The sequence below is a fragment of the Sebastes umbrosus genome, chromosome 2 (assembly GCF_015220745.1).
Source record: "Sebastes umbrosus isolate fSebUmb1 chromosome 2, fSebUmb1.pri, whole genome shotgun sequence".
In the NCBI taxonomy this organism is placed as follows: domain Eukaryota; kingdom Metazoa; phylum Chordata; class Actinopteri; order Perciformes; family Sebastidae; genus Sebastes; species Sebastes umbrosus.
In genome coordinates this window covers 41,060,472-41,074,592 of record NC_051270.1, presented here as the reverse complement: position 1 = coordinate 41,074,592, position 14,121 = coordinate 41,060,472, and the positions used below count along the sequence as shown (strand labels likewise).

The following is a 14,121-nucleotide window of genomic DNA, read 5'->3' as shown; positions in this document are numbered from 1 at the left end:
TGTTTTGAAGTGGGCTCGTATGAGGTATTATCCATGGTCAGTGTATTACCTACAGTAGATGACGGTCGGCACGCCTCCAGTCTGGAGAAACAGACAGGAGTACCAGCACGGGAGCAAACCAATGTACTGCTGTGAACGAGCAGGAAAATGTATTATAGACACCTAAAAGAAAGGCTCACCTAAAGAAATTGATATCCGTTTAAGTGTACGCTTTATTTAGAATGTTTTCCGTCGCTGAACTGAACTGAAATGAAATGAAATGTATCTATACTGTTTTTGTCATCTGAGTCTGCTGGCTTTGGGGAGAGCATAGATAAGTTTCACTTTCAGTTCAGTTCCCTGTCGGGAAGGAGAAGGAAAGGGCTGTCTGACTGCAAGATAAAGTGTTGAAAACATTCTAAATATAGAGTACACTTAATCGGATATAGATTTTTTTTTTTTTAGTTGAGCCTTTCTTTGAAGAAGCTAAAATATGTTTTTCTGCCGTCTCCGTCCACAGCACTGTATTGCTTTGCTCCCATGCTGGTACTCCTGTCAGTTTCTCGATGCTGGGGGCGTGCCGACTGTCATCTATTTTAAGTAATACACTGGCTATGGATTATACCTCATATAACCCCACTTAAAGCTGCATTCATTTACTTTTTTTGCCACTTTTTTTGGGTGCGGGGCATCATGTAAACACAACACTGACATAGTATCACTTCATAAAGTTAATATGGCTGTGTGAGCATGTATGTGTAATAAGAGCTGGATATGGAGCCACAGTTCAGCCTTGCTTCCAATATTTTCCAGTGGCCACTCACGGTTCCCCCTGCGGCCCAAAAAGCATTTTCCCCATAGACCACCATTGTTAAAGAGACGTCTGTAAAACTCAGGACTCTTTTGATCCATGCAGGTTTTATATCTGTAAAACTTTCCTCGAGCTAAGAAAAGCAATTTAAAAATCTGTGACGTCATCACAATGTAAAGTCTATGGGGCGAGCGGGAACTTGCAGGTGGGGCAACATTAGCATTCATGTGTGGAGTCATGTTTGTGTCCACTAGATGAATGTTAAGTCCAATATTTACTCTCCTTTTAGCTCCGTTTTGGTCTCCACCAACTCCAGAGAAAAATATCTGTCTCTTCAGCTTCTAACTGCTCTGCTGTCTTCATTAGCTAACTGCTAACTCTGTCTGTCTGCTGAGCTTTTTGGCTATAAACAGCTGCCTGCTGCTGTTAATGAGGTTTGTCAGGAGGTATAAATCCCACCCCACCCCGTCCTCCCCCCACTTACCTCGGTGCACAGCGGCCTCCAGACACAGCAGCAGATACGACAGCCGGGCCTCGCGGGCTCGTGGCAGGTTGGTGTCCAGGCTGCAGCGCTGCTTCCTCAGATCCATCTTACAGGCTTTAGCCAGAGAGTAACTGACTCTGTAGTCCTGAGAGATCAGCTTCTGACGGGTGGTCAGAGCGTCACGGCACTGTGGAGGAAGAGGAGAGGAGGAAGAGGTGACCAAAACAAGCTCACTATTATCCCAAAACACAACTGAGTTGGTTGTACCTTTTCTGACATGGCCTCCTCAAACTTGTGATTGAACAGACACTTGTAGACTTTCCCTTCTCCGGCCTGAGTCTGTGGAGAGGAGGAACAAAAGATACCACAGTATAGCAGCTAATTAACTAGCGATAATAACCTCCGCCTAGGGCTTTATGTGTGTTTGTTAGTTAACAGAACAAACCTGTAAACATATTTTCATGGGTTTGGTGGAAAGTTTTCCGATTGGCCAAGGATCCAGGAATTTTTGAAAGAAACAGAAAATTCACCAGCTTTTATGTGGATGTCCAATCAGTGTTGATGGTAAATGTAGTCGATTGAAGCAATAAATTCCTGTGTCAGCAGTGCCTACATGTACCAGGATGCATTGCGCTCTAGCTTCTTGCACTGCTAATGCAGCCACAGCCTTAAACTATATTATATTTGTCATAAACATACAGGTACACACTTGAAATTTGACCTCTGTATTTAACCCATTCTAAGAAATGTATGAGCAGAGAGCTGCTGTGAAGCACCCGGGGTGCAACCTGAGGTTCAGCGTCTCGCTCAACACTTGGACATGTAGACAATAGGAACCGGGGATTAAACCGCCAACCTTCTGGTTAAAGGATAACCTGTGAAAATGTCATCCCAAAGTATGAGTGCAGAGGATGTTATGGACGAGGATACTCTTTACAGTGTTTTGACTGTGAACAAGGGAATTCTGTTTTGGAGCAGCATCTAGAGCCGCCTGAAATAGCAGCATGTAGTTCTTCCGTGTCTCCAACTACATCACTGTCAGCTTTCTCTGTCAATATAGCACACACTGAGAAATGTATTGCTTCAATCAACTACATTTACCATCAACACTGATTAGACATCCACATAATGGTGGCAAATGTTCCTTTGACACTGCAACAAGGGAGATTTTTGGACATTTAAACTACTGCAATTACCTGAATGAAAAGTTTCCACATCCAAGGAATTTGCCTTGGTCTTTTGGTGCATAACAATAGCAAGAGAAAATAAAAAATAAAAAGCAAGTACTGCAAAATTTGAGAAACATAAATATAGAATAGAATAATGTACAATAAAAATATCTAAATATTATTAAAAATAAATTAAAAAGAGCGTTACAGTTTATATTAAAACAACAAATTCAAAGGATTGCACACTCTGCAGTACTTTCTAATTTATGTCTTTTTTAACAGCCAGAAGTTAGTGTGAATACTTGGTTTGAGTAAATTGTAATGACGTTGTCATTTCCACATAGTATTTGTGTTTTGACTGATTCTAATTTATTTGTAACCCAATAATGTATAATTTCAATATGATCTTTTTTTAAAGTATAAAATCCTGCAGGAACCAGCGAAGGACACGCTCCTTACATTCTGGCAGAATCTCTCACGGTCGTCTCGACAGGAGAAGTAAAGATGTCGGTCGAGGTGGAAGTCGTCTGACGACAGCTCCGCCACACGCAGGATCGCCTTCTGACACTCCTCTTTGATTGGACGAATATGATCCTGCTGCTCCGCCTCCCTCACCAGCGCCTTCTCCAGACAGGCGATGACTTCGCCCTGGGAGTGGACGTCCTGACAAGGAACGACGGAAATGAGGATGAGTGAGTAATGACAATTTCTTTGCTGCCAACACAAAACCAGAACCTCAATTAAGAGTTTTCAGTTCATCTAAAACACTGACAACAAATATGTGTTGAGTTCATCTAAAACACTGACAACCAAGATGTGTTCAGTTCCTTGGGTGAGATCCAGGTCACAGAAACATCTCAAAGCTGTACAATGGATTACAAAAAACTAACTGGGGATAATAAAGTACATGGTACATAAAGGAGAAGTATTATTTTGCAGTTGCTAGAATGAGAAAAATTAAACAAATAACAACAATGGAAAACTACGTCAGCTGTGTCCTGGAGATTATTCAGGATAAAGTAACTCCACGTAAAGTCACAACTTGTCTTTTTTACATTTGTTTTTAGTAGGAATTAAACAAATACGATGTAACGTGTTAATTGGTGAGCTTTAGAGGTGCTGGTGGGAGGATCTTTAAGTCTATGGACTAGGGCTGTATCGAATGTCTTATTCTTTTGAAGTTTGATGTTTTTATAGAGGTTTTCGAATGAAGCTTCAAATGTCTGTTGCCATATTTTATGACGTCATCACCCTAAAAAAAATCCTAAAACAAAATCTTCAATTTGAATAAGGTGATTCATCGGCCAAAATAAGTTAGTCTTTTTTTTATTAAATCAACTTTATTTAATGAATATAACTCGTCAGTGCGTTCCTCCCTTTCTGTGCGGCAAGCAGGAGAGCAAACCGTTTGTTGACCGCTGTGAAATGTTGTTTTTGAAAGGCTAAACGCCAATAAATATGGATTGGAGCAGAATATTTCATTAGATAAAAACCTGTTGTGAGTTTTGGAAATGATTACGTCCATCTTTTTTCAATACATTTTGACTTTTGGACTCTACAACGCTCTGGAGTTATTGGAAATGTTTGGATCACACGAGTCGGAAACAGTCCTACGCAGCTACCACTGGAATCTAACTCTACAAATAGTGTAATACTGATAATATTAGTGTAGCCTGATCTTTATCTGCAACTGTACACAAATACCAGCGTTAAACAGAATGAATAGATATGCACAATTAAAAAAAGCTGTGCAGCATTCAAATGTTGATTTTGAATTTGAATGTCAACGTTATAAATGAAGCTTTGAACTATTTGGTCCAGCCCTACTTTGGACAGAGCTAGGCAAGCTGTTTCCCCTTGCTTCTGCTCCTTATGCTAAGCTAAGCTAACCGCCTTTATATAGACTATGTGACGTGGTTGAAAGCTACCAGAATAACTAGTAACTGGACCTTTTCAAACCTCATCAGCCAAAACAACAAAACCAAATAAAACACGCTCACCTTGTGTCCCACGTTGATGCTGCCGCAGCGCAGGGTGTTGATGTCTTCTTTACATTTGTCCATGAAGCCGCAGATCAGTCTGTAGTCGCTGAAGATGATACTGGTCATCTTGGTGATGTACTGGTTGCACTGGTACTCGCTGACGTTGCCACGGTGATCCACCAGGCAGGACACCAGGTAGCCCCTCCCTCGCTCCTCCTCATTACACTCCTTTATCTGGAGGTATCAAACATGTGACTTTTATTAAGTTCATACTGTGATAAGTCAACAAGGCAAGAGTGAGCATGGCTCACACACCTCGCTCACTGCTTGACCCCTACTAAAGTAGGGCCAACGGTTTTGCCCTTTTGGAACTAATGAACGAGTTCTGCTCTGGAAACGAAACTGAAGTAAAAAAAAATCACAGCTTTTAGACAAAATTTCAAAAGTTTTGGGCACCCTGAACTTCTAACCCCAAAAAGGCACAACTGGACCACACTGTCAACCATCATACCAAAAGTGAAGTTCCTAAGTTACTGTAAATAGTTTCCAAGTTAAACGAAATTGTGACACTCGAACGGACGGAAGAACGGACGGAAGAACGGACGGAAGAACGGACGGAAGGACGGACGGACACGCTGAGCGCTATATATACCCTGACTATGCTGTCACGGCGGTATAATAAGCCCGTTAAATTTGACAGGAAATTGCCTCGTCTGCGGTGCACACTGACCTCAGCGATGGTGCTCTTGCAGACCTCCGTGGCCACTGACTCAAACTTTGGATCTGTGGTCAAATTGAGTTTATAGTTCCACAGGAGCTGAGAGAGAGAGAGGAACAAAAAACATTAAAGATTCATCATTTCACATGTATACAGTAGAGACACAGTAGAGACACAGAGGAGGACGGTGACCGTGCAGATCGGCTAATTGGCATCCCCAAAACTAACACTAGCAGTCATTTTGGATTGCTTTAATTATGTAATTAAGTTTCCAATTGTCTCTCGTCTCTAGATTCTCTTCTCTTGTGTATTTATGTGTTTATTGTTTTCCTGCCAACGAGGCTCCAGCTGCAGCAGCTAACAGATAACAGCTACTGACAGTCAGACCGCCCAGAAAATAACCCCAAAACAAAACCACTGTGTGTGTGTGTGTGTGTGTGTGTGTGTGTGTGTGTGTGTGTGTGTGTGTGTGTGTGCGCGTGTGTGTGCGTGCGTGCGTGTGTGTGTGTGTGAGTGACATGTTAATTGCAGCCAGCGCTTTCCAGTGCTGTAATAAAGACAGTCCAAGTGGTCCATTAACCTTGCAGCGTTTCATAAAGCTGTCTGTCGTTAACTGCAGTGAACTCTGAACACTGAAGGTTTATCATCCAGAGGACACTGAGGCAAGCTTTAAACAACAACAAGAGAAGCCTCATACTGAATGTTAGAGGGCGGGAAAGTTTGGGAAGGTCATCAGTTATGGTCGTACGTAAGGATGAGGATTCTTCAGAGATCTTTTACTTTTTAGAGTGTAGACGGCAACAGGTGAAGGGACATTATTGATGCTTAATAGAGAAGAGACAAAGAAGTATTCAGATCCTTTACTTAAATAAAAGTAGTAATACTACAATGTAGAAAGACTTACAAGTAAAAGTTCTGCATTCAAAATTTTACTTAAGTTAATGTACAAAAGTATTATCATCACAATATACTTAAAGTACCAAAAGTAGTCATGCAGAATGGTCCATTCCAGAATAATATACTGTTTATTATATTATAACTAGAGAGTATAACAGTGTGCCTGGTGCTGGTCTAAATACTCATTCACACACTGATGGCTATGCCTTCGGGAGCAATTGTGGTTTAAGTGTCCTGAGCCAGAGGCACAGGCAGATATCACTGTAGGCCTATTCACTGATATATAATATTTACATAGTTTTGAAAATGCCTACATTTGCTGTGATTGGCTAGTGTGAATTTCGCTCCTCTTATTACTATATACGCTGATATATAATGTTTGTCATGTTCTCCTCATGTCTCTATTTGACACACACACTCACACGTGTGTCTGTCAGTGGTTGCCATGGTGATTGTGGGGCCGTGAGGAATGTTTAGTCTCTTGTTAACACACAATAAGAGTTGAGGGCTTTTATTTTGAAAAACTAGGTTAACCCCTAGTTTCCTGTTAACATACAATGAGAGTTGGGGGCTTTTAATCACAAGTGTAATTAATGACATTAATTATGGCCACTTTAACGTTGCAGCTGGTAAAGGTTGAGCTAATTTTAAATACTTATTATTACGTAATATTTACTGCTGAGTATCTCATGAATTTCCCCCCTGGGATTAATAAATAATAATATAATCTGTAATATTACATCATAAATTGATGGTTGATTATATTTTGTATTGGTAATCTGAATCTGCAAAGTAACTGAAGTTATGAAATAAATGTAGCGGAGAAAAAAGTGCAATACATAAGTACAGTACAGTACAGTACAGGAGTAAATATACTTACTGTATATAAACCGGGGAAAAAAAAGTTCGGAAACTTGTGTTTGGTGGATTATTTCTCTGTTGTATCAATGCTAATTGTCATTGTATTTTACATGGTTGTAAAGCCTGTTTATTTACCTTCACAATGATGTCCAACTTGTAAGGATCATGCATTTGTGGGATGAGCAGCACAGCTGATCATGTGGGCAGTGCCCAAGAAAAATGTTCCAAAATGCTCTGCCAATGGTAAACAGTGTATTCTCATAAGGCTACCAGGAAGCCTGCAATGAATGCCCTTCACCGTCAGGCCCGTTTGCGCTGGTGTCGACAACACAGACAATGGAACCTGAACATATGGGGGAATGTCATGTTCAGTGATGAGTCCAGGTTCTGTCTGTGAAAGTCAGATGGCAGGGTCAAAGTATGGAGACGACGTGGAGAACGCTATGCTGATTGTTGCACCGATGGAGTAACAGCTTTTGGTGGGGGCAGTGTCATGGTGTGGGGCGGCATCTCCCTCACTGGCAAAACGAGGCTTGTCATCATTGAAGGCCATCTCAATGCAGTGAGATATCAGGATGAGATTCTGCAGCCAGTGGCGATCCCATATCTCCACAATCTGGGACCTAACTTCCTCCTCCAAGATGACAACGCTCACCCCCACAGAGCCAGGGTTATCACAGACTACCTCCACAATGTGGGAGTAGAGAGAATGGAAGGGCCTGCCAAGAGTCCACACCTCAACCCAATTCAACACTTGTGGGATCAGCTTGGGCGTGCTGTACGTGTTAGAGTGACCAACACAACCACGTTGACTGACCTGCAACGAATCCTGGTTGAGGAATGGAACGCCATCCCACAGCAACGTGTGACCAGGTTGGTGACCAGCATGAGGAGGAGGTGTCAGGCTGTTGTGGCTGCGTATGGATCTTCCACCGCTACTGAGGCTCCTGACGGTGTATTAAATGAATAAAGTGTAAAATAGCCAATATGTCTTGTTTGTTCCTTGTTACTGATAGAGAGTTCAATCATCCAATCCACCAAAACAACTCAAAACAAGAGTCAATACCAACAGGAGAATACACTGTTTACCATTGACGGAGCATTTTTGAACATTTTTCTTAGGCGCTCCCCACATAATCAGCTGTGCTGCTCATCCCACAAATGCATGATCCTTACAAGTTGGACATCATTGTGAAGGTAAATAAACAGGCTTTCCAACCATGTAAAATACAATGACCATTAGCATTGTAACAACAGAGAAATAATCCACCAAACACAAGTTTCCGAACTTCTTTTTTCCAAATTTATATTTTTCACCACTGCAATTAGACCCAGTAAACAGATTCTCTCCCGTTTCCTGTCTCTCTCTCTCCTTTGAATTATCTAACAAAGAAAAAGTTCTGTGTGTGTGTGTGTGTGTGTGTGTGTGTGTGTGTGTGTGTGTGTGTGTATGTGTGCGTGTGTGTGTGTGTGTGTTTGGGAGTAAATACTTACATGGTTACAGTCAGGAGCAATCTCAGATTCCTGCAGAAAGACAGAGAGAAAGAAAGAGGTCAAACGCTGTTTTCTTCAGGTGAATTAAAACATCTTGACTGAACGAGAAGGTTTGATTAGGAGATGGAAATGCTTGAGATTAGCATTCACATTATTCATTACTTTATTGATTAGCTTACTTTGGTAACCTACATCACTGCTTTTTGCTAACGGCTGAGTGGGCGTTTCCATTTGAAAAAAGCCCCAAAAGAACGCAGATGAACCTGCCCTTTATAAATAATCTCCGGTTGATTGATTTTATATTTAAATATCCGCCATAAGGTTGTTAGCTAATTAGGTCAAAATGTAATTTGAACATAAATCAACTATATTATTGTATTGTTGCCCCTCAAAGAGAGAGAGAAGAAGGTCATTAGGTCTTTTTTATAAATGAGCAGACCGCTAAAACAGAGCAGTATTAATATCACAGATTTACATTCACTTAAAAATCAGAATCAAAATCCACATGATATCCATCCTGTTTTGGGAAGATTACTGTATATAAGTACATACCAGTACATACTGCATAAAGCAACCGCCGTGTAGAGTCAAGCTCTTTGTGTGTGTTTGTGTCCATAAGACAAAGAAGCAAGTGCATCGGTCATCCCACAAAAATAAAAGTCCCATCCATCCATCCATTATCTGTAACCGCTTATCCCATTCGGGGTCGCGGGGGGGGGGGTTGGAGCCGATACCTGAGTGAAGGCAGGGTTCACCCTGGACAGGTCTCCAGACTATCACAGGGCTGACACATAGAGACAGACAACCATTCACACTCACATTCACACCTACGGGACATTTAGAGTCCACAATTCAATTCAATTCAATTTATTTTTATATAGCGTATAATCACAACAGAAGTTATCTCAAGACGCTTTATATATAGAGCAGGTCTTAGACCGTACACCATAGTTTAGAGACCCAACATGATCCACCTGTCATGATATCACTTTGGCAGCCTAGTGATAAGAGTGATAATACAACTATCAGAATTGATATCATTGGGTTGTCTTCAAACGGGCTTTCCAGCGGAGCTTCCAGCGGAGCTTCCAGCTGTCTCAGTCCACCATACATCTGGCTAGCTCGCCAGCACTGTCCAGCATCTCTCCTCAGTACGTCCATGTATGTTGGTGTGGGACGTCCCTGTGATCGATGCCCGTGCGTTGGTTCCCACAGCACCAGCATGCTTGCTGGGAGTTCTTGATGTCTTTGGCAGTGACCGAGAAGTCTCATTCTCCAGGCTGCCACTTTGTCACTAAGCCTTGGTAGTCCCTCGTTAGCCTTGGTAGTCCCTCGTTAGCCTTGGTAGTCCCTCGTTAGCCTTCGTAGTCCCTCGTTAGCCTTGGTAGTCCCTCGTTAGCCTTGGTAGTCCCTCGTTAGCCTTGGTAGTCCCTTGTACAGATGGAATTAGTTAATGATGGTAGCAGTTGGTGTCAAGCAGGCAGCGGACGCGGCAGCAGATGCAGCCACAATCCAGGTGACATCCAGATCCAGGTGAAACCCCGCTCCAACTGTTCCAATGAACCTAACATGCATGTCTTTGGTCTGTGGGAGGAAGCTGGAGAACCCCACGCTAACACGGGGAGAACATGCTAACTCCACACAGAAGGGCCTCAAGGCGGGTTTGAACCTGCGACCCTCTTGTTGTGAGGCAAGCAACCACTGCACCATCGTGCAGCCCAAAGTCCCTTCCAATATTTAATATGGACAAAACAGCAGAAGCTCTTCACAGACTCTCCAACAACATCCTCGACTATCAGAGAAAACACAGCAGGAGAAGCTTTTCTGCAGCTTCACGTCACTTCGCAGTAAAAAAGACATGGAAGCACTTTATGTTAACTCTGCTTGGCCCACGGGAACAGAGACAAAAACTCCCTCTTCTGACTTTAAATCGTCGTTTCCACTAAATGCTTCAGAGACAGAGGAACAAATGTAATGAGGAAACAGACCCTCAGTGGCCTCCAAGATTAGAAATACAAATTAGTAAGACTATGAGTTATTAATTAATGAAGGAGTGGGTCCATTCACATCAAAGGACTCTGAAACAAGAGCAGATTAATCAAGTCCACTGATCACACTGAAGTGGTAACAGAGTCTAATTGTGTCTGGCTGAGGGGTGGGAGTAATGTGACAAAACTCTCTTTATATCACAGAAGAAAACCTAGTATGATACACTGAGAGGTTCACAGTGTGAAACCAACCTCTGTACAGTTAAAGCTAACAAAAGGTTGATTGTAGATTTACTGAAGCAGTTGCTGGTTGAACAAAATGTCTTTGTGGTCTGCAGCACCAGACCGTACCAGCCTTCTTTCTGACTATATAAATGAGTTTATGTGAAAGGAGATTCTTTCACTGATGAACCCACAGAGAATGATCAACTATTATCTATCTTTAGCCTCTTTTAGGTCATTGTTTTGGTTTTGATGGCATGTTTACGGTTTTGGTTCAGTCTTAGCGCTCTGTTAAACCCACTGTGCACTACACCTGCTGCAGTAAACAGCAGACAGACCATAGATTGTATATGAAGTAGACGTAGGCACCGTCACGTCACCCATTGGTTTTACCGTTCTGAAGCCTCCAATTCTGCATTTTGGCTGTCGCCATCTCGGTTTTTTCCAACCAGGGTTACACTATAATAATCATCATCTATAAATGGTAAATTGATGGTTAATTAAACTTAGTTAATAGATATTTTACTGTTAACAAACAATGACATGATAATTAATAATGTTAACTTATAAGTAGTAACGCTATAATTGATGTTATTTTATCATTAGTTTGTGTAATATGAAAGAACTAGTTTATAAATGATATATTGTATCATAGCTGACAAGAGATGATAACACTATATTAGTAAACTATTTATTAACAGTTTATTGTTGCACACATTATAACATGTATATACTATATTAAGTGTTTGTTAGTGATTACCAAATGATTTGTAAACTTTTAAGAAATCGTTTGTAATACATCTATAAACTTTACATAGACAGATGTCAATGTATCTAGGTAATTAGAAACTAATTATTAACCATTGACAAAGTATTAACTATCTAAATATCATCAGTTGCAACTTTATAATAGCCATCCAACTAATGGTGAATGGACTTGCATTTATATTGCGCTTTTCTTCCGACCACTCAAAGCTCTTTATGTTTATAGACGGTTTACTAACCAATCATTTAGCATTAATAAAGTGTTACATATATCTGGTCTATCTCTGTAATGTTTATAGATGTTCTACAAACAATTTCTTTAAGGTTTACAAATAATATCTTAATCATTAACAAATACTTATCTACTGTATATTGTATATAAAATATTATGTGTGCAACAATAAACTGTTAAAATAACATAAATTATAGCATTACTAATAATTAGTAAATATTTTTAATTATCATTTTGTTGTTTGTCACAGTAAAATAACTATTATTTAAGTTTAATTAATTATAAATGTACCATTTATAAATGATGGTTATATCATATATATATATATATATATATAGGTGTTACCGCAACCATAAGTGACAGGAGAGGATGGAGCTAAGTACAACCGAACGCTGAATAAGACATTTTTAGGCGACCAAAATGTTACAGTGATCTTTAATGAAGTGAAAGCACACTGTGAAAGGGTTAAAGTTGTAAGACAAAACACGGCCAATCCCATCGTAGCGACCTGTCAATCACAAGGTAGCCCCGCCCTAAAGCATCCCCTGCTTTATGGTCTATGTGACTCTAAATGGGACCATCATTTACTAAATGAACATCATGCTGTATTGAAGAAGACTTGAAACTAGAGATTGAGACCATAAACTCATGTTTACAATGTTTACTGAGGTAATAAATCAAGAGAGAAGTAGACTCATTTTCTCATAGACTTCTATACAACCAGAGGAGGGGGCGGGGGGGGGGGGGCGACCCCTGCTGGCTATAATAAAGTTTAAGTCACTTCGACATTGGCTTCACTTCTTAGACCCGTAAGTTGCCGCCTGAGACAGATTTCCCTCAGGAGTTTGTGGAGACCAAAATGGAGTTAAAAAGCCAGTGAATATTGGACTTACAATCATGAAGTGGACACAAAAACTATTTCTTCCCCTTGTGGTTGAAAAGTAAAAGAGTATTGACACCGTTTTAAAGTCACCTAACAGCTTTATCTAAAAAATATGTATAGGCTGAAGAGTTAAAATTATACAATAATTCAAAGGGAAAGACAATTATTAGAAAAAAGTCTAGTATTATTATTATTCTATTATACTATTATACTAATTAGAAGTATACGATTGGACAAATGCATGCTGGGTGTTGAATTTTGCATGAAAAAATTACTGTTTAGTTCTTATCTTTTGACGTTTTATAGTTCTTGTTTTCAAAGGTTACTTTTTATTATAGGTCATCAACGAATATTTCTCTTGGTGGTTTTGATGAAATGAACACTGTTTCCCCTTCGATTCATCTTGTGAGGGTCCCTAGCAAGCCCCCAGACAGAGCGCTGGGCTGTGAAGCTAATTTTTGTAGTGGCCAAACGGTGGTACTGTAACTTCTGTGTCCATCATGTGATGTCATTGGGCCCAAAAAGACTTTTTCCCAAAGACTTACATTGGGAAAGAGACATCTGTAAATTAGCGGATCTTTTTTTTTTTTTAGGTGAATCAACTTCCCAGTATGAACACTCTAATAGTCCTTATTTAAATCATCAGGTCCTAAAAGTTGTAAAACACACTAATAGCAGAATCTTCGTTATTTTCCTTCCTCCGTGAGACCCGGACCGAGGCTGGAGCGAGAGGGCTGGGAGGCGGAGTTTAAGGAAAAACCCCTGCGCCTGCTCTATGGGCCCAATGGATGCAGAAGATCGCCAGAAGATCCGGGTACTTTTATACTCATAAGTCAAACTTTTTTGGCTTCATGCGCCACTGAGCAACTTTCATATGATCGAACAGGGCCCCGCCTCGAACGCTGTATCCACTTCTCTTTATACATCCATGATTCAGACCCCCACAGAGATGTGATATTGTGATTTAAAGCAAGAGGATGTAGTGAAATAATCGCAGGACAAAATCAAAATGTCGGCAACAGAGCAGAAACAGAAAGCATCCTGCAGACTGAGGCTGCTCTCTATCTGCATCCTTACACCCCGTCAGTCAGTCATTGACAGACTGACTCAATGACCACAGTTGGAAGTGTCCATGACAGTGTTAGTGCTGAGGCAAAGTGACTTCCTGTCCAGCAGTTGGTTTAAATCGCGGTGCCGTTTCTCAGACGTCTCTCAAGTGTTTTCAGGGCTTGAACCATCACAAATAAATACTGAACTGTAACCACACGCTGCTTTACTGCCAGTGCTGCTGCTCGCCTGTGTGTGTGTGTGTGTGTGTGTGTTTCCCTGGAGAAGAGGCAGATTTATAAGAGCCATTTACCTCTTCAGGAGGCCACAGCTGTTCATAGAGTTGAAGCGATGTAATTATCTCAGTAAAGAGGGCATCGCTCAGGGCCACTGGAGGAGTGTGTGCCTTTGTGTGTGTGTGTGTGTGTGTGTGCGCGTGTTGTTGACGTCATGGTGACGTCAACACTAGGGATGTGAACAATTAACCGTTTAACCGTTAACCGACATTAAGCATTTTAACCGATTAACGCTATCGGTTAAAACGGTTAAAAGAAATATTAATAAAAGATTAAAAAGCTGAGAAAAACTC

At 40.9% G+C, this 14,121-nt stretch overlaps 1 protein-coding gene across 1 annotated transcript in view; it reads right to left on the bottom strand.

Annotated features, from left to right (window-relative positions):
• LOC119476603 (Golgi apparatus protein 1-like) overlaps positions 1-14,121 on the bottom strand; it is a 46,909-nt gene that overhangs the window by 27,982 nt on the left and 4,806 nt on the right. Inside the window, 6 exon segments of the mRNA XM_037750003.1 lie at positions 1,275-1,461; positions 1,542-1,613; positions 2,903-3,106; positions 4,444-4,659; positions 5,156-5,242; positions 8,396-8,425. Of these exon segments, the coding sequence (XP_037605931.1) occupies positions 1,275-1,461; positions 1,542-1,613; positions 2,903-3,106; positions 4,444-4,659; positions 5,156-5,242; positions 8,396-8,425 (796 nt within the window).